Source organism: Eulemur rufifrons, chromosome 9, assembly GCF_041146395.1.
Source record: "Eulemur rufifrons isolate Redbay chromosome 9, OSU_ERuf_1, whole genome shotgun sequence".
Classification (NCBI taxonomy): domain Eukaryota; kingdom Metazoa; phylum Chordata; class Mammalia; order Primates; family Lemuridae; genus Eulemur; species Eulemur rufifrons.
The window spans coordinates 1,963,350-1,988,834 of record NC_090991.1 but is presented as its reverse complement, the minus strand read 5'-3'; the positions used below and the strand labels follow the sequence as shown (position 1 = coordinate 1,988,834).

Here is a 25,485-nt window from a genome sequence, read left to right as displayed (position 1 = left end):
CCCGGTCTGTCAGGGGTCCAGAAAAAAGGCCTTCGGTGTATTCAACTTAGCTCTCTACAAGATAAAACCCTTCCAGAAGTCGACTGAGATTGCTAAGCACCTAAATCACCTTCACAGCCCCGGCTCCCAGTGCCCCGCCTACGGCCTCCTACCTGCAGAGAAGCAAAGCAGGGACACCTGGTGCTCTAGGCGGGCCAAGCCTAGCACTGTGGGAGTAAGAACATGGCTTCATCATCAGGGTGCGCGCACCAGGAGGGTCTGGCTCCCAGCTCCCAGCTCCCAGCAAGCCTGCCTGCTCCTGACTCTTCGTTCGTTCTGAGGGTCCCAAACCCAGAAGCCCCAAGCGAGGACCGCTGCTACCACACACAGGAGAACGACCACTTCCACCGTACGTAAGTGGCATTGCGCCTGCGCACTAGGGAAGGCTGCCGCTGACCTTAATTCCGGCGAGAAAACTGCATCCGCTAACTTTGGGTTCCGCCTTTAAGTCTGTCCCGCCGACCCGCTCAGGAGGCTTGAAGCTTTAAAACTAGTTTCTGTTGTGGCTTAACCCAGAAGCCTCTCATCACGTCTTTATCGAGCTCTCTCCACTTTTTGAAGCATTGATGTGTTGTGCTTGCTTCGTTTCAGAGCTGATCCGAGCCACATGTCCAGTTTTCCTACTTTACAGTACAATAGGTTTAAAGGGAAGCGATTTAAAATAGGCTCTCAATTCTGGTAAGCAGAGTTCCTTCCTCTTCTTCAACTCATTTTATAAGTCATTTCTTAAAAACCCGGGACTTTCTCCAAATCATATGGTTAGACAGCCCGTTATCCGGATGAAAGTTTTCCAGAACAGCCAGAAACACCAACTTTGTTTCTCCTTCTCGACTTTGGGATGTGCAGTGTGGCTTTTCTAAAAGTACGCGGTTACAAGGAACCGTCCAGTCATTTAAATAAAAGAGTAAGGCTGAGGGTGCGCTCCGTCGTAGCAAGGGCCACAGGCTCCTCTTGCGAGTTACTTTGGATTAAGGAGCGACATCGCATTTCAGTGAGGTTTCGGTGCGAATTACAGCCAGAGGCCTGGAAAGTATCTTGGGGAGGTCTACGTGCACCACTCCGACCCCCAGCCAGCCACGTGCGGACCCAGCCTCCCTCCGCGCAGCCCAGGCTCTAGGAGGCCGCCGCCGGCCCGCCGCGCCGCCTGACGCCCGTCCTCTTCCCGCGCCGGGGGAAGACCCCGAGCGCGCAGGAGCGGCCGGCTCGCGGTGGGGCCCCAGCCCGGGTGCGCGACGGCAGCCGCGCCGGGTCTGGCTGCGTGCAGCGACGGCTGGGCCTGTGTGCTTCACTGAAAGTTGGGTGAAGATGAACTCTAAAATGACCCACAAAATCACTTTCTAATCTGGGTTACTTCTTCCACTTGACACATGCATCAGAGGGGACTGCCGCCGCCTGGCCTAGGGGAGACGTGACGGGACCAGGTGCGGCGCCACCCAGGAACTCGGCCGAGATAGGAGCGGCGCTCGGCCAGGAGGGAGCGGGCGGCCCCGCCCTCCGGAAGGGGGAGGAGCCGGCGCCGGCGCCGCGGCCGGGCGGAGGGAGAGGGGTTGAGTCAAGATGGCGGCGAAGGTGGCGAAGCAGCAGCGGCGGCGGCGGCGGCTGGAGTGAGCGCCCGGCTTGCGGCGCCGAGCGAAGTCCTGGCGTGGGGTCGCGCGCCGGGGCCACGTTCTGCCCCTCAGGCCTGGGGGCGCGTCGGCTCCCGCGCTCCGCCAGCTCCCGGTGAGTAGGCCCCGGCGCCTACCGCCCCGGCCTCCGGGCCCCTGCTCGGCCGAGGGCTCCCAGGGCTCCCGCCGTGCGGACGGCTTCTCGGCCGGGCGAGGGGCGCCGCAGGCCCGGCCGGGTCGGGACCGGTTCCAGTCGCCCGGCCTCTTCCCTCGGCGGCCCCGGCGAGTCGGGCGCTGCGGGGAGCTCAGGCCGGGTGAGGGGAAGCTTATGGAGTTTGGGTGAAGAATGGGCCGCGGCCGGGCCGGGGCCGGCCCCGAGGTGTCCTGTGCGGAGGGGGGCGTGCGGAGCCTGCGGTGCCGGCCGGCCGAGCGGGGAAGGCCCGGGGGTCCCCGGGTGGGGGCCGGCGCAGGTGGCGGGCCTGGGCGCACCCTGAGGCGGAGTTGGTGGCCGACTTGGGAGCGTGGAAGGGGCCAGGGAGGGTGACAGCGGGGGACAAGTGCGTGAAGAGCAAATAAGTTCACCTTCCTAACCAGACCACTTGCGGTGGGGAAGGGTGGGTCGTGGTGGAGATGCCAAAGACCCGAACCCTGTCCCTTCCGCCGTTTATTACTGGTGTTTTCCCAGGTGAAGTTGATGAGCGCCCCACTTTGTGAGTAAAGAGGGATTTGAGAAGCTGTAGTTGAGAAATTGGCCTTACTAGAGAGGAGACGAGATTCTTCTGATAAATGGGATCAAGAATAGTTATTTATTAAAGGAGTGGATGGGAATAAGTGACATTTAGGAAAAATATTTGCTCAAAATGTGTCACTTTTCTTTCCCTGATAGCTGCATACCTCAGTGGCTCTTCAAGAGAAGCGTTAACCTTGGAGAGTAGTGGTATGGGTAATTCTAATCTTTGGGATTAGTCTATTCACCTGCATCAGATTTGCTTCCCTAATTATACCCTAACTATGTTGAAGTTTACCCTGTGTGCACCCTGGTGAGGCAGTGATGGGAGGCGGAACGTGGCAGTGTGCAAAGAGCAACAGGCCTGGGATTTTAAAGTGCTACAGAGATCCATTCATTCGTTCAGCATACTCGATCAATAGGCTGTTGAGGCTGGGTCACATCATGGTCCTATGGATAACTGAAGAGTTGATGGCATTATTTAATTTTTAATAGCTTTTGAAAATGTTTTGATATACCCTTTCTTAAAGGTGTTTATTGGATGAACCAACTTGTACTTGCCTGGGCTCCGGAGCAGACCAATTTTAGAGTCTTACTTAGACATGAGTAAAAATTACAGAAGAAATAACAAGTTACTGGAGAGAGAGATCTTGCATCTTATTTTCCCATTCTGTTAAAATATAGTGGAAGTTTATTTAATATTTATAGCACCCAGTTGCTTTGCCTTGTTTTAAGCACACCTGTTAATGGAAACAAGGCTTTTACATATGTATATATATCTACATATATATAAAAAATACACTAGGAAGTGACTGCAGTACCAAAATAATCTTTTACAAAAGGCTTGCCATATATTGAACTACTCAGAAATTATAATACAAACAGTCTCGATTTTTGTAAATGTGTGACATTTTGGAATTGATCAACCTTTCTGTGCGTCAGTTTCCTCATCTGTAATACTAGGAAAACATTTGCTTTCCAGCAGGGTTGGCTGTTGTGAACCTAAAGGGAGTTAATAGTTATGAAATTGCTTTAAACAGATGAAAGGGTTATGTTTCTGTGAGGTAGTAACCGCTCCCTTTGTGCTCCTGTGATGCTTTTTCTGCACCTCTCACAGCACTTACGCTTTCAACCCTGTATTGTAGTTATTTACTTATCTCCTCTTGAGAGAAAGATAGGCCCTTCTCTGAATAATGTTTAAGGAATGGGGTAGGAAAGAGAGAGAGAGAGAGTGTGTGTGTGTGTGTGTGTGTGTGTAGGTGGATATTGACACAAAATTTTTGTTGAATAAATAAACATAGGATTCTAATCAGAAAAGCATATTTACATTACAGTTTATCAGAATACACCTGTTATCTGCTGTAACACATCTATAGCTGTGATTCTCTCCATGGCCTCTAGAGGAATGTATATTTTTAATTGGATATCTTGGTGAATTCAAAAATCATAATAAAACTTAAGTGTTTGGCCTGTCCTCATAATTTTTTAAAAAAGCATGAAATTCTGGACATTAACTTTTTTTAATTAAGTAAAAGTTTGTCCAAGTTTACATTATTCAAATTGTTTAAAACATTTAAAATTTGTTGAAGTGGTGAGATTTTCTTGCCATTGCTATCTGCTGTAGAAGGCAAAGGCCTTTGGCAAGACCAGGGATTGATGCAGGTGATTACTAGGCTCATTTGTTGCTCAGGTTTTTTTTGTTGTTGTTGTTGAGACAGAGTCTCACTCTGTTGCCCGGGCTAGAGTGAGTGCCATGGTGTCAGCCTAACTCACAGCAACCTCAAACTCCTGGGCTCAAGCGATCCTCCTGCCTCAGCCTCCCGAGTAGCTGGGACTACAGGCATGCGCCACCATGCCCGGCTAATTTTTTTTTTTCCTATATAGATTTTTAGTTGTCCATATAATGTCTTTCTATTTTTAGTAGAGACAGGGTCTCGCTCGGGCTGGTCTCGAACTCCTGACCTTGAGCGATCCACCCGCCTCGGCCTCCCAGAGTGCTAGGATTACAGGCGTGAGCCACCACCGCGCCCGGCCGCTCAGGTTTTTTTGTTATTCAGTTTTAATTGTATCCTGCGATCTATCTTAGTTTTAATTTCAAATTCTTACTGATGTCTGAGGATGATAGAGCTTGTGCATAGTTACTTCCATCTGTTGTTTTACTTCAGATATTGGATTTTACTAGAATATGATATAAAGCAAGTAGTAAAGGTTGATTAGAATTTATCACGTATGGCCTCATTTGTAGATTAGAGATTCGTGTATTGTTCACCAACTTGTTCAACCAGTGTGAAGTGCCTTTTATGTTCGGGGCACATTGGTAAGTGCTAGACAGGTATAAAGCATAGTCCAGCAGATCAGTCATATGCGCAAATAACTAACTTTACAAATTGTCTCAATTTTGTCCTTTTCAAGTTTGATGCAGAAAATACATGTAGAATAGATAAGGAAATGTTTCTTTTTCGGACCGGACTTCTTAGGAATATTGAAAAACTAGGAAAATCTTCTGTAGTGTGGCAATAACTATGTGGAGCATCTGTTCTATATTTTGGTATTGCTGTGGTGATTTTTTTCTTGAACATTTATACTGTTCTACCATTTTTTTCTATCCCAGGAGCTTATAGCTTATGTGGTCAAAATATTACTTGGATAGTCATCAGATATAACCCACTTCTTCTTTTTTTTTTGCTCTTTGCATTTTTGCATTTGTGAGTCTGAGAATGTTTCTGTGGAGTTCTTCAGTCTGCTGATTCCATGTGTGCTGCTTTTCCTTTTATTTAGCAGTGATCTCAAAAAAGAAAACTGGTTAAAATAAAATGCTAATAATTTATAGAATTATAGAATGTAGACTCAGATTATCTAGTCTTACTTGTTTTTCCTTTTGGATAAATTGAGGATCACAGAAATGAAGTGATCTGCTAAGTTGTTGCAGCCGGGCAGAAGTTGAGACTTCAAGTCTTCTGACGTCCGGTGTGGAATTCCTTCCACACCATATCACTCGGGGTGATTCAGTGTGATGATTGACACCTGCTTAAAACAAAACCTGAAGTGAATAGAGAATGAGAGATCACTTTGGATATTCGGCTTAGATATTGAATTTAAGATACTTCTTAACATATTTCTGCAATGAAAATATAGTTTGAAAAATTGGTATTGATCTATATCAGTGATATGGTAATCACTGGGAATTATTGAGTTTGCTTAATTTTTATTAATTTTTAATCTGCTTTGTTGAATATCTTCCTAAATAAAAATATCTTTGAGGTTATCTGGACCTAGTGATACTTCATGGAATTTAAGTATTACAGTGATGGGAATTTTATTATGCCAGTGGTTAGGTACCTCTGAGACCCAAACAAATAGATTAAATTATTTTATAAATTAGCAGTTGCTTGTTTCACCTATTCTCAGACTTGTGGAATTTTTTTTTTTTTTTTTTAAATATGAGGTACTTCAATTGTTATATAAAAGCTTAGATAAATAGCATGGCTATGAAGTATATGCTTAATGCTATATTGAAAAGCTCGTTTGTAATATTAGTTTTCTATAGGTACTCATGCCACAAAATTTATTTTAAAAGAAGAGCCCTAGTCTCTTTCAGCTGATGATCTTCACATAAATACTGAAGCATGACATAGTTCTTTATTCTACTTGGGCTGTTAAATAATATGCCTATTTTGTGTTGCATGAAGGTGAGTTGTTTTTTTCTCACACTGTACTCTTTTCTGAATGCTCTTTTCCTACGATTCTCTTCCAAATTCTACTACATCTAAATACTGCCTATTTTTGAAGGGTTTCATCACACATCACTTCATCTAGGAAGTTTCCTTCTTATTCCATCTTCTTCACAGTATATGTTTTTTGTTCTAGAAATTCTTGATGCTTTACCTGTGCCTTTATTGTAACATCGTAGTTATTTACGTGTCCATTCAGTCCCCTCTAGAATGTAAGCCCTTTGTAGGGCATGTCTGTATCTGAGTTATTTATTTAAAAAAATTTTTTTTATTTTTAAAATTTGTTTTATTTATTTTCTTTTAGAGCTAGGGTCTTCCTCTGTCTCCCAGGCTGGAGTATAGTGGCCCATTCACACCTCACTGCAACCTCCACTGAGTGCTTTTTCAATTTTTCCCCTTTCCCCACTCCCAGGATAACACCCGCATCTAGGAGCAGCAGATAGTTGTGTCGTAGGTATTTGTTAAATGCCTAAAGAGGAGCCTGGCAGCCAGAGCTAATGTGATTGCTGTGGAGTATGTCTAATGCACACGCTGCTACTTGATGCCAAATTAAAAATTGAAATTTTGGAAATTGAGAAACAGGTAGAAATTTTTACCAATGTCAGTGAAATAGCATGTCTGTAATCAGTGATTTATCAAAGCATTTCTTTAAAAAAATTTTCTGTCAGTTTACTGGGATTTTTGGGAGGAAGAGAAAGTAAACATGGAATTGGTACATCGCAGACAACATTTATAGTTTCAAATAATATTAGAATGTGAGACTATTTTAATTTATATATGTAGAGAATTTTGGATTATTTTCAGTCCTGGGAAAAAAATGTGAATTAGAAATACGGAATGGTTCATTAATAGGATTATAATAGAATTTAGGAATCCCTTTGAAAGGCCAGTACTGACTAGTTTTATGTCAAAAATTAAATCCTTAGGTAGATTAGTCAGGAATGAGAGAAAAGTCAAGATTACCAAATTATTTTCACGTATCTGACACTCTCTTCTTGACATTACTACTGTCATACATAGTACAGATTCACTGTTCAAAGACATTTAGCTTTGCATTACTTTTGACTAAGTTGTTTGAATTCATTTTCGAATTGCAATAACTTTTATGTATCTGGAATTAAATCAAAACTTGTGCTAACTAGGACTTATAACCTTAAATACCCACACTGTAAACACACCTGATGTAGGAGTATATACTCTGTGGTGGGGTAGGGGGGAGGAGAAGTTACTTTATATTCACACAAAATCATTTTAATACATGAGGATGTGTTTTAAAATCTTGTTTTTCATTTGTTATAAGTAATACATTATTTTATACATAAAGATATCGAAGGTACCACTTCCTAGATATAATCTAAGAATATTGCATATTCTTCCATATTTTTTTGTGTGTATAATTTTATGTATTATGGAATCATAATCTACAGTTCTTTTATATACTACTGTTCCAAGTTTGTGTATTTATTTCAGAGCTACTTCTGTCATTAACAGCTGTACATATTAGGTTATTAAGTAGGAAATGTCTGATTTCCTTAAGTACTAAGTTTGACAGTTGGTACCTCTGACATTTCACTTTGACGCTTCTTGTTTTATTTTTATTGTGAAGGTACATCCCCAGTCTTTCAAACCCATGTTTTGGCTTGTGATTATCTTTCAAATTTTTTTTTAGAGCAATTTTTGTGAAACCATAGGTAAGTCAAAAATTGGTGTTATTTTCGAATATGAGTTCTGTTGTGGAACCAGTGTGGTGCAGACAGCTTGAAATATCAACAAAGTGTTTGGGAAGGATGTGGCTATTGAACACACAATACGTTGATGGTTTGAGAAGTTCTGTTCTGGTGATTTTAATCTTGAAAATGAGTCACGTGGGTGACCTAAAACCAAGGAGGATAATGAGCTGAAAGCTGTAGTAGAAGCGAATCCATCTCAGCCTACGAGTGAATTAGCAGCAAGGTTTGACATTATTATTCCAACAATATTGGACCATTTGAAACAAATGGGCAAGGTGAAGAAGCTGGATAGATGGGTTCTGAATGAATTAAATGAGCATCAGAAGAGAAATGGTCTGGAAGCTTGCTTTTCTTTGCTGTCACTACATAAAGGTGAACCATTTCTACATCATATTGTTACATGTGATGAAAAATGGAATCTTTTTGACACTTGTGTTTGGCACAATGGTTGGATAAAGATGAAGTGCCAAAATACTGTCCAAAACCAAATATTCATCATAAAAAGCTAATGGTGTGTGTCCGGTGGTCCAGTGCTAGTATTATCCCCTACAGCTTCCTGAAACCTGGTCAGTTGATTACAGCGGATGTCTACTGCAACCAGTTGGATAAAATGACGAGGATGCTTGCAATTAAACAGCCAAGATTGGTCAATAGAGACAGGCCAATCCTTTTGCAAGACCATGTCACAAAAAACAGCACTGCTCGAACTACAGAACCTGGACTTGGAAACTCTGTGTCATCCACCGTATTCACCAGACCTTGCACCAACTGACTACCACATCTTCCAGGCTTTGGACGACTTCTTGCAAGGGAAAATATTCTCAACAAGCTGTGGAAAACACCTTTAGCGATTTCATCGCCACTTACTCTCCAGGCTTCTTTCTGCTGGCATGAACAGTCTACCATTAAGATGGCAAAACTGTGTCCACTAGTTTAGGCAGATACTGTAATTGTATTGCTGCTTGTTTGAGATATAATAAACTACACTTTTGATTTGAAATTGGTCATTTTGTATTTAATGACCTAATACAGTATTCCACTTCTACTACATGAAATTACCACAATTTATTCAATCAATTTATGGCCACTAGATTTTTTTTTGCCAGAAGAACTAAGCTGAAAACAATTTTGTGTGTGTGTGTCTGAATATTTACACATGTACATGTTTTTATTTTGTGTACTTTTGCAAGCAACTTTGTAGCACAGAGTCCTAGAAGAGGAGTTGCTGAATCAAAAGATTGTGACTAATGTAGATTTGGTTGGATATTGACATATTTTCCTTCCAAAAGATGGTTGTACCAATTTTTAAAGCCACCCACAGTGTATGGATATGCCCTGTACCCTGTCCAACACTGGATATTATAGATAAAACATTTTGACAATTTAACACCTGAAAAAATGTGATTCTGATTAGCATTTTATCAGTCACTATTGAGGTTGAACATTTTTTAATATGGGGAGAACTGTACTTCTTTTATAATTTGCCTACTTTTGTTCTTTGCTTATTTTTTGATGGTTGTTTTTTTTTAAAGACTGATTTGGAGAGTTTTTTTTACATATTAGGATATTCACTTGTTTCATATGTGTGCACGTTCCCCCCCAGCTGTTTTTTGTAGTGTTATGTAGTGATATATCTCCAACCCCAGCACTCTGCTGCTGTGTGACCTTGGGCGTATTACTTCACCTCTGTGTGCCTTCAATTTCTTTATTTGTAAAACAGAGATAATGTAAATAAATTTGTAAAATAGAGGTAATGTAAATAACATTAAGCATAGTGGGTGGCACATAGTAAATACTCAAATAGTAGCCGTGATTGTTGCTGGTGTGTATATGGCTTCTGGGTTTCATGCTCTACTTAAAAAGACCTTCCTTACTCTAAAATTTAAAATATTCACCCATCTATTAAACTAGAAAAACAAAGTGAGGAATATCATGTATAGTATGATACTGTTTTAGAGAGGAAAAATAATGTATACATATTTGCTTATGTATCATAGGTTATATCTGAAAGGACACCTGATAGCATTGGTTGTCATAGGAAAGAGAACTCAGTGAGAGGAAGACTTTGTGTACCTTTTTGTATTTTTAAAACAAGTTCTCCGATTTTAATACTTTCATGGTTTATTTTTTTCCTTTCTTTTCCTTCTCCTTTTTAAAACTTCTAATTCTTTGATCCATCTCGAATTTGTTAATATTTCTAGTGTAGGAAGTGAAGTAGACATTTTGGGGGATGTAATCGTGTATGAATTTTCCCCTAAATTTTCCCCCAAATGATTATTTGCCATTTAGTGAATAATCTGTCTTTTGACCCACGGTTTAGAATTGCAGCTTTTATCATTTACTAAATGTGTTTGGGACTGTTTGTGATCTACTGTATTATTTTCTTTTGATCTCTTGTGTATTACCATACTCTTTATCATTTTATAATCTTAATATGGATAGGGTTAGTCACCTGTTTATTACTTTGTTTTTTTTTTAGACTTTGAATCTGGTCTATGTACTCTTTCAGATGAATTTTAGAATCATTCTGTGAAATTCAAAAAGAAATCTTGTTGAGATTTCTGTTGAATACTGAATATTGACTGGGAATACTGAAATTATAGGTTAATTTTGGGAAAATTGACATCTTCATGTATTTCCTGTCCTAAATTCAAGTAGATTTTTATGTTCCTTAGTAGATTTAAACTTTGCTTCAAATAAGTCCTGTACATTTCTTGTGTATTTCTTATTTAACAAATACAGTAGGAAATCAAACGGGGAGTTTATATTCTAGTGGGGGAAGACAGAATATAATCAAAGTGCAGTAATCTATTTCACATTATGATAAACCTATAAAGGAACAAAATGGGTGATGTAATTGAGAGTAACTGGTGGGAGTTTATTATAGGGTGGTCAGAAAGGCTCTTCCAAGGAGATGACATTGAACCTCAGTTCAAATGTCATCTGAGACCTTAAGTCAGAGGAGGAGCAGCCACAGGAATGAGCCAGGAAGAGCATTCCAGGCAGAGAGTAAAGAAGGACAAAGGCCTGAGGCGAGGAAGACTTGGCAGACAGTGGAGAAAGTGAAAGGAAGCTCATGTTGCTGGGGCCTGGTGAACATTCTGGGGGCGTAAGCAGGCCAAACCAAGTCGGGCCATGGCTCGTCATAAGTAGTTTGGATTTTATTCGTAGTGCATAGGAAGTCCATGGGGAACCTAAAGCAGGAGAGTGACACATTCTGTTTTATGGTTTAAAAAGAACGCTTGGCTTTTTGAGTGGAGAGAGTATTGAAGAGGGAAGTCCATTTAGGAGTTTCTTGCAGCAAGAGATGAGCATAGTCCGATGGAGAGGCCTGGCAGGCCTTTGGGTATACTGGCAGGAAGAGGTCAGGAGACTTGCTGTTGGAGTGGGTGTGTTTGAGAGCTGAGCACTGTGGGAGCAGAACAGAGCTGGTCCCTGCCCTGGCAGGTATCTGATGGTGTGTTTTTTTGTCCCCATCCCCCATAGAACTCAGTAAACTTTATTTAAAGTGAAATGCTCTCTTCCTACTTCATTTTGGTGCATACCTTAGAAATACTCTGTTCATTAGCCTTGTTTGATTTTGCTTAATAACCTGTAGTTGTCTCTGTTGGTGAAAGGGGAGGCAGCAGAACACGATCTTTAAGATATCTGTCTCTGAGGTAGAAAAAATTAGCCTGGGAAAATTACTTAGCCTTAGAGATAATGATGGAACCATACGTTAGGTGAGCTCCTGTGTGCAAGTCTTAATACACTGCCTGCTACTGACAAGGGCTCAGTAAATAGTAATTTTTACAAATTGTTCTCCTTAGATATTGTCTATTTAATTGAGACCAAGCATCTAAGGTTACACTTTTCCTGATCTCAATTCCTTTGTTCTTTTTAAGTTAATCAAGGAGGAACTTGACAAGTAGTGATCCCTTTGGCTTTGACATGCATTTGTCCTTATAGTTGAATGAGCAAATGTTATTCAGTTCAGAGAATTAGTTCACTATAGTGTAGCTGTACCACAGAGTTCTCAGTTTCGTTATTATCTAGTACTGCTGTCTTGGGAAACTGTTCCTTTCTCACTTTAGGGACAAAGCGGCAGCATCTTTAGGTGCGCACCACAACACGTGGCTAATTTTTCTGTTATTGATAGAGACAGGGTCTCACATTCTTGCTGAGGCTGGCCTCCAACTCTTGAGCTCAAGTGATCCTCCTGCCTTGGCCTCTCAGAGTTCTAGGATGACAGGCCTGAGCCACTGTGCCTGGCCTTATTCAGGAATTTTTTATTGAATGTATGTACCCACAGATTTATCAAGTAATTATGTCCTTATTAAAATTTTTCCTTCAATATTATACTGTATTGGGGGTTGGCTAGTTTAACTTAAAAAGCCTTTTTTTCTTTAGCTCCCATTTATCTGTCCTCTAAGTAAGATGTCATAATGTCAAAAGAGGTTGCAGATAAAATGCCTCCAGAGTAGCTTTTTTCCTTTAAACTACACTTGATCTTAGCCAAAAGGCCAAGAAGCAATAGCTTTTTTTTTTTTTTCCTTCAAGGAAAGAATGTTTTAGTTTATTTTACAGGAGAAAATTTATTCCAGTATAGCACGGCTCTGATCTTGTGCAAATTAAAGAATTCACTTAAGATGATTTCTAGTCTCTCTCTCCAAGATCAGCTTTCTTTAAGTCATTCCTAGGTTGGAGGGTTTTAGGTGATTTGGATACCCGGGGGGGGGGGGGCGGGGGGGGGTCCTTCTTAGCCTCTCCTTGCCCAGCATACTTCTGGGGTTGTACTAGAGCTGGGCAGCTTTGTGGGAATTAGTGTGACCTAACTTGCCTGAGTTTAGTAACTAATATTTTAGCATCTGCAATATCATAGACGCCATTCCCTTGTCCCCTACTTTTGGTTTTATTGTTTGATCAGTTAAAAAATAGAATTGCCTGTTTTGTAGGATCTTTTTTCTGCTTTGGTAAAATGTGGGCTTTACCTCTATTGTGAGCCTTCGTGGATTCATTCCTGCTCATCGGAAGAGGCATCGCAGTCCTGTCACGGTGAAGTATATTTTTAGCTTTTTTTCCAAGATAGCTTAGGCCATCTTGAAAACCTATCCAAGTACATTTTGGTTATGCAAAGATTGTAGGCCAAAAGCCAAGAGTTCCTGGTGAGAGGAGGATTAACTTTTTTTTTTTTTTAAACAAGATTGTGTTTGAAAATTTGTTGTTGCAAAATCAGTTCCTGTTGAGTAAATTTGTGTGTGTGTTTATTTAATATGGGAAGATTCAAAAAGGAACTTAAATAGACCAATTTCATTTCTCTATATTTTATTGCCTGTTCGCAAGATATAGAAGGCTACTTCTGGGTTTATCTTTGGAATTCAGATATAAGTGCTCTCATAATGATGACATCAGTTTTAGTATATTATTCCCATCCCAAATTATTATATATATTGATGTTTATGATATGAGGAAGTTTTAAAAATCTTGACCAGGTTTCTTAAACAATTCACAGAATTTTTACATTTCATCAGTCAAGCATGTAACTACCCTGAGTTAATGAATTTTGGTGCTAAGAACTGAAATTATAATTTGACACTACCACTTAAGGTACTCACTTCCCCTTCCACCTTAACTTTAAACCAGATTGTTTTATTTTAGTGGTTTCAAACCGTACAGTGTTCTGTGGAGGTTTCTTGGTGAGCCAGGACTGCAGTGAGGGGGATGTAGGGGAGGTTGCAGGGGAGACAGGAAGAGACTGAGAAGATGGATTCCAGGTCCCCCATTCTCACAGAATCAGAATATTTCTCCTTTGTACCTCTTAAACATTTGGCTTCCATGTAAGATATCTGAGGAAAGAGTGCTGGTTAAAAACCAATGGTGTCTGAACACTGTCGCTGTATGTCTTATACAAGTTTTAAGGAAGGAGGCCGTAGTGGTCTCCAGTTGGCAGTTCATGTCAGAATGGGAAGGGCCTGCTTTGACCCATAAATTTGTGTGCCACAGGGGCTAAACTGCTGGTTTTGCTAATGTTTTATTGCCTCCTTTGTTGGGCTGATAGTACTTTTAAATAATCCTGACTTTATTTTTTGAGATAATTAAGTTAAACTTCACTAAATCACACCACAAAACTAGGACATCATGAAGGATTACTGAAAAAAGGGACAAATCACTTATATTTGAGTGACATTGAGTGCAATTGTTGAACTCAGGACTCACAACTGCAGAAAATTAAACAAACAAAACCTATAAAAAATCCATACCACATGGTGTCTAATCTTGTAGACCCCTGTTAGAAATAATTTGGATGACCCTAGGAAAGGATCTTTCCTTTTGCCTCTCCATTAAAACACACACGCACACCCACACCCACACCCACCCACCAGGCCGGACTCCAACTCCTGGGCTCAAGTGATCCTCTCACCTCAGCCTCCTTAGTAGCTGGGACTGCAGGCGTGTGCCACTGTACCCAGCTTTCTTTACTTGGGATGTCTGAATTGGGAGGAGAGCTCAGAGATAGATCACTTAAGCATTGCTTAGGATTGCCAATCAGAATTACTGGGAAAACTTTTACAAAATATTCATATAGTGAAATACTCTACAGCAATAGAAAGAATCTATAAGCTCTTTATGAACTCATGAGAATGAATGCTAAGATACAGTAAGTAATACAAGCAAGATATAGAGGAGTGTATATCTAGTATGCTGCCATTTATGTAGGGGAGAAATTGGGGTGTGTATGTGTGTAGGATATTTCTAAAGGATACTCTAGAAACTAGTAACTTAGGTTGCCTTATGAGAGGGTAGCTGGATAGCAGCTGGGTGAGAAGGAGATTTTTCACTTTATATTCTGTGGTACTTTTTAAAATTCTTAAGTCATCCATTTAATACTTATTTCCAGAAACATAAAAAAGCCCCGAACCCCACGTGTTGGTTTTTCCCCTTCCACCTGGAGCAAGTACAGGTGTGTAGATGAGGGAATGCTTCCCAGGTGGTTTTAATGTGTGGCCCCACTGAACATCTCAGCTCCTCACGGTAGTTCACCACTTGCTGAGAAAGCTGCAAAGCATTGCAGAAAACACTAGTTCTACCATTTTTGCCACTGACAACTTTCTGATATTGGAGGAATTAATGCATTTTTCTGTTCCCCAGATTTCTCATCTGTAAAATCAGTGTTAGTTGGGTAATCTCAAACTTTTCAATCCTTAAATGTGCTGACTTTATGCCTTGGGCCTTGGGAGAGAGCAGACAGGGAAGAGGCTGAGGGGATAGCTCGCCAATTTCTAACTCTCCCCTGGCCAGTGTCTACTATAGGAAAAAGTGAAATGAGTGTTAAGGGTGGTGTGTTTATTTAAACTATTTGTATATTACATAATACCACATAAAATTTTAGAAGTTCTTTCTGTAAGTTTTGTTTTAAAGTTAGATTGAATGACAATTCTAGAAAATTTTATTTTCTAAATCTAACTGCCTATAAAATTTATTGATTACAGTGGGAAAACTGGATCAAGTTGGCATACTGAACTGTTTTGAATTTGTTCTTTTCCCAAATCCCTTGAAATGATGAAAACAAAATTTTACTAAGGAACACAAAATATTAATTGGGTGAAGATTTTATATCCGTAATTATGTATCTCTATATGTAATTATATGATTTTGTTTGTATTTGAGAGATAGGGTCTCACTCTGTCACCCAGGCTGGAGTGCAGTGGTGTGATCATAGCTCACTGTAACCTTGAACTCCTGGCCTCAAGTGATCCTCCCCATTCAGCCTCTGGAATAGCTGGGACTACAAGGACATGCCATCATGCCCAGCTAATTTTTAAAGTTTTTGTAGAGACTGGATCTCACTATGTTGCCCAGGCTGGTATCAAACTCCTGGCCTCAAGTGATCCTCCCACCTCAGCCTCCCAGAGTGCTGGGATTACAGCAGTTTTTATTTTAAGAAATAAAGTGTTGCAGATTGTACCCCTTCCCTCTGTCATTCTTCCTTCCTTAGGTGTAGGTATTATCCTAAAATATGATATGTGGATTATAAATTAGTATTATTTTCTATATGGCTAACATGTGAATATCATTCTGTAAATTCTCTACTTTTTGAGGTTTATCTTTTGAAACATGAAGCTCTAGTTAATTCATTGTAACTGCTGTGTAGTATTTTATCATGTGAATATACTGTAACTTATCCATTTTATTGATAGGAATGTAGGTTTTCCTCAAATTTTCCTATTGCAGCGCTGCAGTAAATACCCTTTGTAAGTAAGCCTGTGAGTTTCTCTGGGGTATATACCTATGAGTGAAATTGCCGAGTTATTAATAGGATGGCATTTCAGACCTGTGCAGAAAGACAGACATGTTCCGTAAGTGTTTTGTTGGGATAATTAACTATTAATTAGGAAACAAGATGCAGCTAGATCCCTTTTTAGAAAACATTAAATGATTAGGAGCTAAATATAAAAAAATTAAAACTTTAAAAAGTAAGAGGAATATGTAGAAGGATATTTTTATAATTTGGGAATGGAGAAAGTCTTTGAAGAGATAAAACAAGCTATGGATTCTGGGACAAATATTTATAACAAAGGCAGGAAAGGGATTAATATTCAGAATATACACAGAAGAAGAGAGAGAGGTGAGAGCGATATCTCAGTTTCCAGAAAGACAGCTTGCACAGCCCCATGGGCTCTCCCCTACCTGTTCCTAGGCCTCACCTCCTCTCTCCCTCTCTCCCTCACTCCTTCAGCCTCCTTGCGTATCTGTTTTGAAACATGTAGCTCTTCCTTCTCATCTCTCAAGCCACAGCACAAAAGTAACCTTAGAATATACTTTACTACCCAAACTGGGACAATTTTTAGAACGAAGTGGAGCATAATTAATAATTGTACTGGGACAAGAGGTATAAATTGGGACTCTCAGGAAATCACGACATAACAGTCATACTAGCTGTGATTTCTCTAACCATCCCACCCCTTCATTCCTGTCCCCTCTTCGCCTGTCCTGTTGATCTATTACCTTATTTTATTTATAGCACTTTATCCTATAATTTCACAATTATTTATAGTCTGTGTCTCTTCACAGTAAGCATATCTTGGTCTCCCTTGTGTGCCAGTGTTTAGAACAGTGTTGGTACACAGTAGTGTACTGCTCAGTAAGTGTTTGTAGACTGTGTAACATTTCTACCTTTGGTCTTTTTTTTTTTTTTTTGACAGAGTCTCACTCTGTTGCCCAGGCTAGAGTGAGTGCCATGGCGTCAGCCTAGCTCACAGCAACCTCAAACTCCTGAGCTCAAGCGATCCTCCTGTCTCAGCCTCCCGAGTAGCTGGGACTACAGGCATGCACCACCATGCCCGGCTAATTTTTTCTATATATATTTTTTAGCTGTCCATATAATTTCTTTCTATTTTTAGTAGAGATGGGGTCTCGCTCTTGCTCAGGCTGGTCTCGCACTCCTGAGCTCAAACGATCCGCCCACCTCGGCCTCCCAGAGTGCTAGGATTACAGGCGTGAGCCACCGCGCCCGGCCTTCTACCTTTGGTCTTAAAACTCTATTGTGAATATATGACCGACACACATGACCTATTGAGTAATAATGGTGTATACAAATTATGTTTTTAAAAACAAAATTTTTCATTTATTTGGACTTTCCCATTAGCTAAACTTCTTAAAAAAAACCATAATTTTCTTAAGGTCATGTATTGGATATTTAGGATAATTCCTTGAGAAGCATTCTCAATCTTTTATCTTTGGATATCTCTATTGAGTAAAGAGATGAGTTCCTAGTGGTGGAATTGCTGTGGTAGAGGGTGTGCATGGTTTTAAGGCTCAGGTGTATATTGCCATTCGTCAGAAAACAATTTGTACCAGTTTACATACAAACTGGTAGTGTGTAGAATGGCTGTTTCTCCAAACCCTCATCAACACTGGGCATTAGTTTTTAATATTTTGCCAGTTTGTGAAAAATGATTTTGTTCTGCTTTTTTGTGATTATTGATGAAATTGGTTACTTCATTTCTTCGTTAATCCCATTTTCCTGTCATGCCCTATTTTTCTGTTGGGATAATTTTTTTTCTTGTTGATTAGTAAGATATATATTTATGTTGAGTATATCAAAATTTTCCCATTTATAAGAAATATATATATTGGATATATCAATTTTGCCATTGCACTTTTTCTAGTTTGTGGTTTCCCTTTTTTAAATTTTAAATTTTTAATTATTATGGGTACATAATAGTTGTATATATTTATAGGGTACATGTGATATTTTGATACAGTCATATGATATGTATTAATCAAATCAGGATAATTGGGGTATCCATCACCTCAAGCATTTGAGGTGTCTTTATAGTAACTTTGTTGTACTATCAAATATTGTTCATTCTAACTATCTAAGTATATTTTTACACCCGTTAACCATCCCCACTTTATCACCCCCTCCCCGCTACCCTTTCTACCCTGTGGTATCCATTTTACTCTGTCTCCATGAGATCAATTGTTTTATTATTTATTTCCGACATGTGTGATAACATGGGAGATTTGTCTTTCTGTGCTTGGCTTATTTCACTTAAGGTAATGTTCTCCAGTGCCATCTGTTGTTGCAAATGGCAGGATTTCATTCTTTTTTATGGCCATATAATATTCCATTGTGTATATGTACCACAATTTATTTATTTATCCGTTGATGGACAGTGGTTTGCCTTTTTAAGAAAAATAAAAAATATAGTTTATGAGTTAAAGATAACAATCTTATTTGTGTTTTGAGGTTGTACTTATGATGTTTTTATTCCTAATTTACATATGTATGTCAGGGTTTTTGCAAGTACTGCAAATATTACCTGATCTTTTAAAGCACTTTAGATTGGAAATCACTTTGCAAATATTAGTGTTCTAAATTTCCTTGCTTTAAAATAAGAGGAGCAAATTAAAGGGGGAAAAAGCAAATGGTAATTTCTGCAATTACCAGAGAGCCTTCTAGGGGGAAGATTTAGGACAGAAACCAAAGACTTACTGATGCAGTAACTCTCTGATACTGTATTTCAGCAAAAAGATGTTATTTACCTTTAAGATTGAATGCTGCTAATTAAACCATAAAACGCCATTGGTTTGTAGGATTCATGCTGACTTTAATGTTGTTAAGGGATGAACACAATACTTCCTCTGCCACAAATGCTTACCTTATAAATACTCTTGAGTTTTTACAATTGATTTTTTTTTTTTTTTTTGCAGTGATGGGGACTCGCTGTGTTGCCCAGGCTGGTCTTGGTCTCCTGGGCTGAAGTGATCCTCCTGCCTAGGCCTCTCAAAGTGCTAGGATTATAGGCATGGCCTACTGTGTCTGGCCTACAGTTGACTTTTTCACAACCATAAAATTTGGAACCATGTGTCTTTTGTTTTTATAATATATTTGTTTGATACTTGTAGAAAGACATTTACTGAACAGCTGCTATGTGCCAGGTCCTATGCCTAAGATTTTATATACATGTTTTTACTTTATGTAGCTAATTATATTATTATGTATTAAAGACTCTTTTTTAAGTATAAAGGAAATGACTCATTCATATTTTTCAAACCTCTGTAACTTATATTTAGTAAATACATGACTAAAAGCTGTTACTGGTAATTGTGGTTTTATTTATGTAACTGTAGTTATAACTTATTAGAAGTGTAGTTGGTGGTTTAGTTCTTACGAATTCTATGTTTTCTTGCCTGTTTAGGTGGTTTCCTAGAAACATGATTGTTTGCTGGACCTGATCTCACAGCCTGGTGGGACTTCTCTACTGATAATGTCAAGTTCAGGTTATCCTCCCAACCAAGGAGCATTCAGCACAGAACAAAGTCGTTATCCTCCCCACTCTGTCCAGTATACCTTTCCCAACACCCGGCACCAGCAGGTAAGGAACAAATGCTATGCAATTGTGTATGTATTTTGGGGTTTTCTTTACTTTTCCTATTCAATACAATTGATGAGAAAGCAAATACTTTTTTATTCAATGACAAGAACCATTTTCAAAGATGAGGAAGCAAAGGTTGGGAATTAATTATCCCTGTCTTCTTACCATGGCTTTATGCTAGGTGACTGAACGTGTCTTTGCTTTTGATTGTAGGAGTTGTTGATAAATAGAAAAGTATCAGTTGTCTAGAGTTTCTGGGTTAAAACTTATGTTTATACTCCAAGTTCGGGTTGAGTTTTAAGCTGGCCAAATAACTTGGTCTCTCTTGAGTGGTGTCCAGGATAAAAGCTTCTACTATCTTGAGATTTGCAGGTAGAAAGATTTGTATGGTAGGAAGAGTTGTATGATTGATTTACCTTGTGAAAAGTAAAACGTGAGGTGAAATGGTCAGCTCAGAGTGGACCAGGGGTAGGGATTTAAGAGGTTTTAAGAAAATAGGAAAGGAAGGAATGAAAAATGGTCCTCTCAGAGAATAAGCAAGCAGATTTTTCAGCAAAATATGGTTGAGTACTACTGGATGCTACTGAGGACTCCCTTGGAGTGTGGTGGTGGTCCCAGAGCGAGAACGGACAGCCTTACCTTGTTCCTGTGTAGGGCAGCATTTTCTCTCTCACCATTAAGTATAATGTTAGTTGCATGTTTTTGTTGATGCCCTTTTTTGGTTGAAGAAGTTGCTTTCTGTTCCTAGTTTGAGAATTTTTATCATGATTGAGTGTTGAATTTTGCTTGTGGGGCCTCCCTACACCAATACTATTCATCTGATTACTGGTTTTCTAGACTGTTGCTGCTGCTTTTTTAAAAATCAGCTTGGTAGTTTAGTTGATAATAAAATGCACTCGTATGTTGTAACAAATTTTGACAAACTTATATACCCATAAAACCCTCACCAAAATGAAGATAACGAACAGTTATATCACCCCAGAAAGTTACCTGGTACCCCATCTAGGTCAGTCTTCCCCTCTCCCTACTAACCGCAGCTCCCAGGAAACCACTGATCTACTTTGTCATAATAGATTGTGTTTGTTTAAGTTTCAGATGAACTCCTGTCTGTGGCCTCTTTTGCTTCCCATAATATTTCTGAGATTTATCTATGCCTTGTATGTCTCAGTAGTTCATTCCTTTTTATTGCTGGGTATGGATATACCACAATTTGTTTATCCAATCATCTATTCCACTTTTTTTTTAATTAATGGAATTATTTTGAAAACATGTATCTGTATGTTTGTATCTAAATTATTTAAAGAAGTATTGCCTTATTTTCTTAACAGTGTCCTTTGGAGAGCATATGTGTTTACTTTTTATCAAGTTCAATTATTTTTGTATTTTATGTTAATATTTTGTGCTTTTTATGTCATTACTAAGGAGTTTTTGCCAAACTCAAGCTCACTAAGATTTTCACCTATGTTTTCTTCTCTAAGTTTTATAATGTTAGGTTTTACATTTAGGTCTATGATCCATTTTTTAACTAAATTTTGTTACGTGGTGTGAGATAAGGGTTGAGGTTCAGTCTTTCTCCATTAAGAATAATGTTAGCTTGGGAAATATATCCTCCTCATATATTTTCTTAAAGAGTTTTTGTAGGATTGGTATTTTTTTCTTCCTTAGATCCTTGATAGAATTTATCAGCAATGCCATTGGGCCTAGAATTTTCTTTGTGGAAAGAATTTAATTTATGAACTCAAGTTTTGTTTTTTGTTTTTATTCATAGTCATCCAGGGTGGAGTGCAGTGGCATGATCATAGCTCACTGTGACCTCGAACTCCTGGGCTCAGGTGATCCCTAAGTCCCCACCCCACCCCCAAGTAGCTGGGACTACAGGTGCTATAGCCAGCTTTTTTTTTTTTTTTTTTTTTTTTTTAATTTTTTATAGAGATGGAGTGTCACTGTGTTGCCTAGGCTGGTCTCAAACTCCTGGCCTCAAGCAATCCTCCTGCCTTAGCCTCCCACACTGCTGGGATTACAGGTGTGATCCATGGTGCCCGGCCTTCAATTTCTTTAATATGTATATTCAGATTCTCTACTTTTTCTTGAGTCAGTTTGGGTCAGTTTTATTGTTTACGGTATCGGATTTATTGACACAAACTGTCACAGTATTCCCTTATTGTTTTCATGTCTCTGAGATGTGTTGCAATGTTGTTCCACATGTTGACAATAAATGTTTTATTCCTTTTTAATCAGTCAACCTAGAGGTTTATCAACTTAGTAGATTCTTTTCTTCGAAGAGCTAGCTTTGGTTTCAATGATATTCACTATTTTTTTCTATTTCACTGATTACTGCTCTTTATTTTCTTTCTTCTATAATTGCCTACATATATACCATTTTTTTACGTCCTTCATTCCTTTACATACATTCAAGTTTCCTTCTGATATTATTGTATTTTCTCCTGGAGAACTTCATTTCTCTTAGTACAGGATGCTTGGCAGTGAATTCCCTCAGGTTTTGATTGCCTGGAAAAGTTTTTCTTTCAACTTTATTTTTGAAGACTATTTTCAGTCGATATAGAACTAAATTCACAGTTATTTTCAGCACTGAAATGAAAGATGTCATTTCATTGTGTTCTGGCTTGTGTGGTTTCTGACTAGAAGCTTGTGGTTATTCTTGTCTTTGTTCATTTATATATAAAATGTATTTCCCCCCCTCTGGTTACTTTTAAGATTTTTCTCTTTGTCACTGTTTTTCCACAACTTGATTATTTAATATTATGTGCCCTTTTTGTGCTGTGGCATTCACCAAGCTTCTTGATTCTGTGGATTTATAATTTTCATAAAATTTGGGCAGTTTTGGGCCATGATTTCTTCAAATATTTTTTTCTGTCTCCTCTTCCCCTAGTTTCCATCGGGGACAACAATTAGTCATATTTCATCTTACCCCACGGGTCAGTGGTCCTCTATTCCTCACCCCGCCCCCCCACTGCCCTCTACCATTTTTTTTTTTTTTTTTTTAAATCCATTAGCTTCATTTTGCTATGGCTTTATGGTCAGTGATCTTTTCTTATATAGTTTCCAACCTTGTATTAATTTCATTTAGTGATGTTTTCATTGCAGATACTGGATTTTTCATTTTTGATTTGAATATGAACATTGAATTTTACACTTTCTTAGTACTGGCTTTTATTGTATTTCTATAAAGAGAGTTGGATTCCCTTGCTAGGCAATTAAGTTACTTTTGAGGCTTGTTTTTCAACTCTCATGGCAAATCTAGAGTAGTCTTTATTCTAGGTCTGATTTATCTCCCACTTCTGAGCTTGTTTCCTCTGGGGTATCTACCAGATGTCCAGTATTCAGTGAGGTTTCTTCACTCTTGCTAAAGGAAATCTGAATGAGTTCTGGCTGTGAGTGAGCTGCTGGAATTGTTTGCTTTAGAGTTCCCTTTAATTGTCCTTCCTTCAGAAGTTATTCTTAGCGCAGCCTGTGACTTTTCTCCCTGTGCATTTACACTAGAATTCAGGTGAAGACTGAAGGTCACCCAAATTCAGATTTCAGGAAACCTTTCTCTTTGTAACTCCCTCCTTTCTGAAAGACTTGTCCAGAAATTCTATCCGTCTGGCTGCTTCAAACTATTGTTGTTGCTTCTTTAATAACCATTATTGTGGGGCACTATTTGGGTTACCTTCCCATGGATCCAGTTTGGAAATTGCCTCCTGGCCGAAGGCCTGGGGTGTGGAAGGTGGGGCTCACCTCATTTGTTCATTTCTCTCAGAGAACAAGTCTGGTGCTGCCTATTGTCCAATGTATGAAAATTGTTTCTACGTTTTGTCCAGTGTTTTAGCTGTTTACCATAGGGAGGTAATTCTGAGTAGAGTTACCTGTTCATAGCTAGGAGCTACATGCACTGTCATTTCTTTTTATTTTACTCCTTACTCTTAATTTGTCTTGCTTGGTATATCCTTTAGAAATTTTTTCAGTGAAAACCTGTGGTTGGTAAATTTTGTGAGTTTTTGAATTCTGAAAAGTTTATAGTCCTAAAACTTGAATAATGATTTGGTTATTGAATTTGTAGGTTGTTTTCCCACAAAAACAATGAGTTTCCTCTGAACTTGGGATGTGGTGTTGTCTGTTTGCTTCTATTCAGTGTTGCTGATAAGCCTGCTTTTATTATGGTTCTTGTTACTTTGTAGGAAACCTGTTTTTTATTTCTTGGCACTTGTGATAAAGTTTTTGTTTATCCTTGATTTTCTAAATTTTTTTTTGTGTCTAGTGTGGATTTATTTTTAAAATATATCCTACTTTTCCCTTAGGCCCTTTTAAATCTGAGGGCTGTGTCTTTCTTAACTTCTGAGAAATGCTGTTCTGTTACTTCTTAGAATATTATCTCTTACCTGTGGATGTTGGATGTTGAACTTTTGACTCTAGCTTCCATTTTTAACTTTGCTTCTGTAGTTTCTATGTCTTTGTGCTTTACTGTGTTTTGAGAGAATTCCTCGGTTCTGTCTTAGTTTTCATTTGCCCACTCTGTATGTTCAACTATTGTTTAATTTCAGTTATTAAGTTTTAAATTTCTTTGATTGCTATTTGATTCTTCAGGATATTATTAATACTCTTATGTCCTTTTCTATTTTTATTTAATGTTATCTGTTTACTTGGATATAAATTCTTTTTGTTTTTGTGTGTTTTAAAAAATTTGGAATGGTTTTATTGTTCTGTCTTGTCCTCAGTGTTTTATTTTTCTTGGTATGTTTTCAACTTTGTATCTGAGATTTCTTCTTAGACTATCTGTGAATCATGTTTTACTGTTACCTACATGTAGAGAAGAGCTCTGGATTCTTTTTTTTTTTCTTAATCAATTTATTTTTCTAATTGTACTTTATTTTTTATGTTTTAAGCATTTTTAAAATTTCTAAGAATTAAGAGGATGCAAGTGTTTTTATTACATGGATATTTTGTATAATGCTTAAGCCAGGGCTTTTGGTGCGCCCATCACCAGAATAGTATTCATTGTACCCAATAGGTAAGTTTTTATCTCACACTTACCCTTTCACCCTCCCTCTTTCTTGGTTTCTCATGTACTTTATATCATTTTGTGCCTGTGTGTACCCGTTGTTTAGCTCCCACTTGTTAGAATACATGATATTTGGTTTTCCATTCCTGAGATACTTCTTAGGATAATGGTCACCAGTTACATCCAAGTTGTTGCAAATGACATTATTTCATTCCTTTTATTTTTCTTTTTATTTCAGAATATTATGAGGGTCCAAATATTTTGGTTACATTTTATTTACGTCTTTGCCTCTACCCAGGCAAGGATTAGAAGTATGCCCTTCCCCTCAACAATGCTCACCGCAACTATTAGTTGTCAGTTTACCACCACCCCCCCCCAACCCCTAATGCCTGGAGAATATTGCTACCATGTGAGCACCATAGTGTTGATCAGTCAGTGCCAATTTGATGGTGAGTACATGTGGAGCCTGTTCTTCCAATCTTGTGTTACCTCACTTTGGATAATGGGCTCAAGCTCTATCCAGGAAAATATAAGAGGTGCTAGATCACTGTTGTTTCTTACAATTGAGTAATATTCCATTGTATACATATACCAAATTTTATTTTATTTTATTTATTTATTTTTTTGAGACAGACTCTCACTCTGTTGCCTGGGCTAGGGTGCCGTGGCGTCAGTCTAGCTAACAGCAACCTCAAACTCCTGGGCTCAAGCGATCCTCCTGCCTCAGCCTCCCGAGTAGCTTGGACTACAGGCATGTGCCACCATGCCCGGCTAATTTTTTCTATATATATTTT

General features: G+C 38.9%; 1 protein-coding gene across 3 annotated transcripts in view; it reads left to right on the top strand.

Moving 5' to 3' along the window:
• The first annotated feature begins 1,621 nt into the window (after window positions 1-1,621).
• Window positions 1,622-25,485, top strand: part of NCOR1 (nuclear receptor corepressor 1) — a 155,602-nt gene continuing 131,738 nt past the window's right edge. For all 3 annotated transcript variants that reach the window (XM_069481876.1, XM_069481875.1, XM_069481873.1), the window contains exons 1-2: window positions 1,622-1,758; window positions 19,516-19,692. In XM_069481876.1, coding sequence (XP_069337977.1) covers window positions 19,585-19,692 — 108 coding nt within the window. In that variant the 5' untranslated portion in view covers window positions 1,622-1,758; window positions 19,516-19,584. The remainder of the gene's footprint in view (window positions 1,759-19,515; window positions 19,693-25,485) is intronic.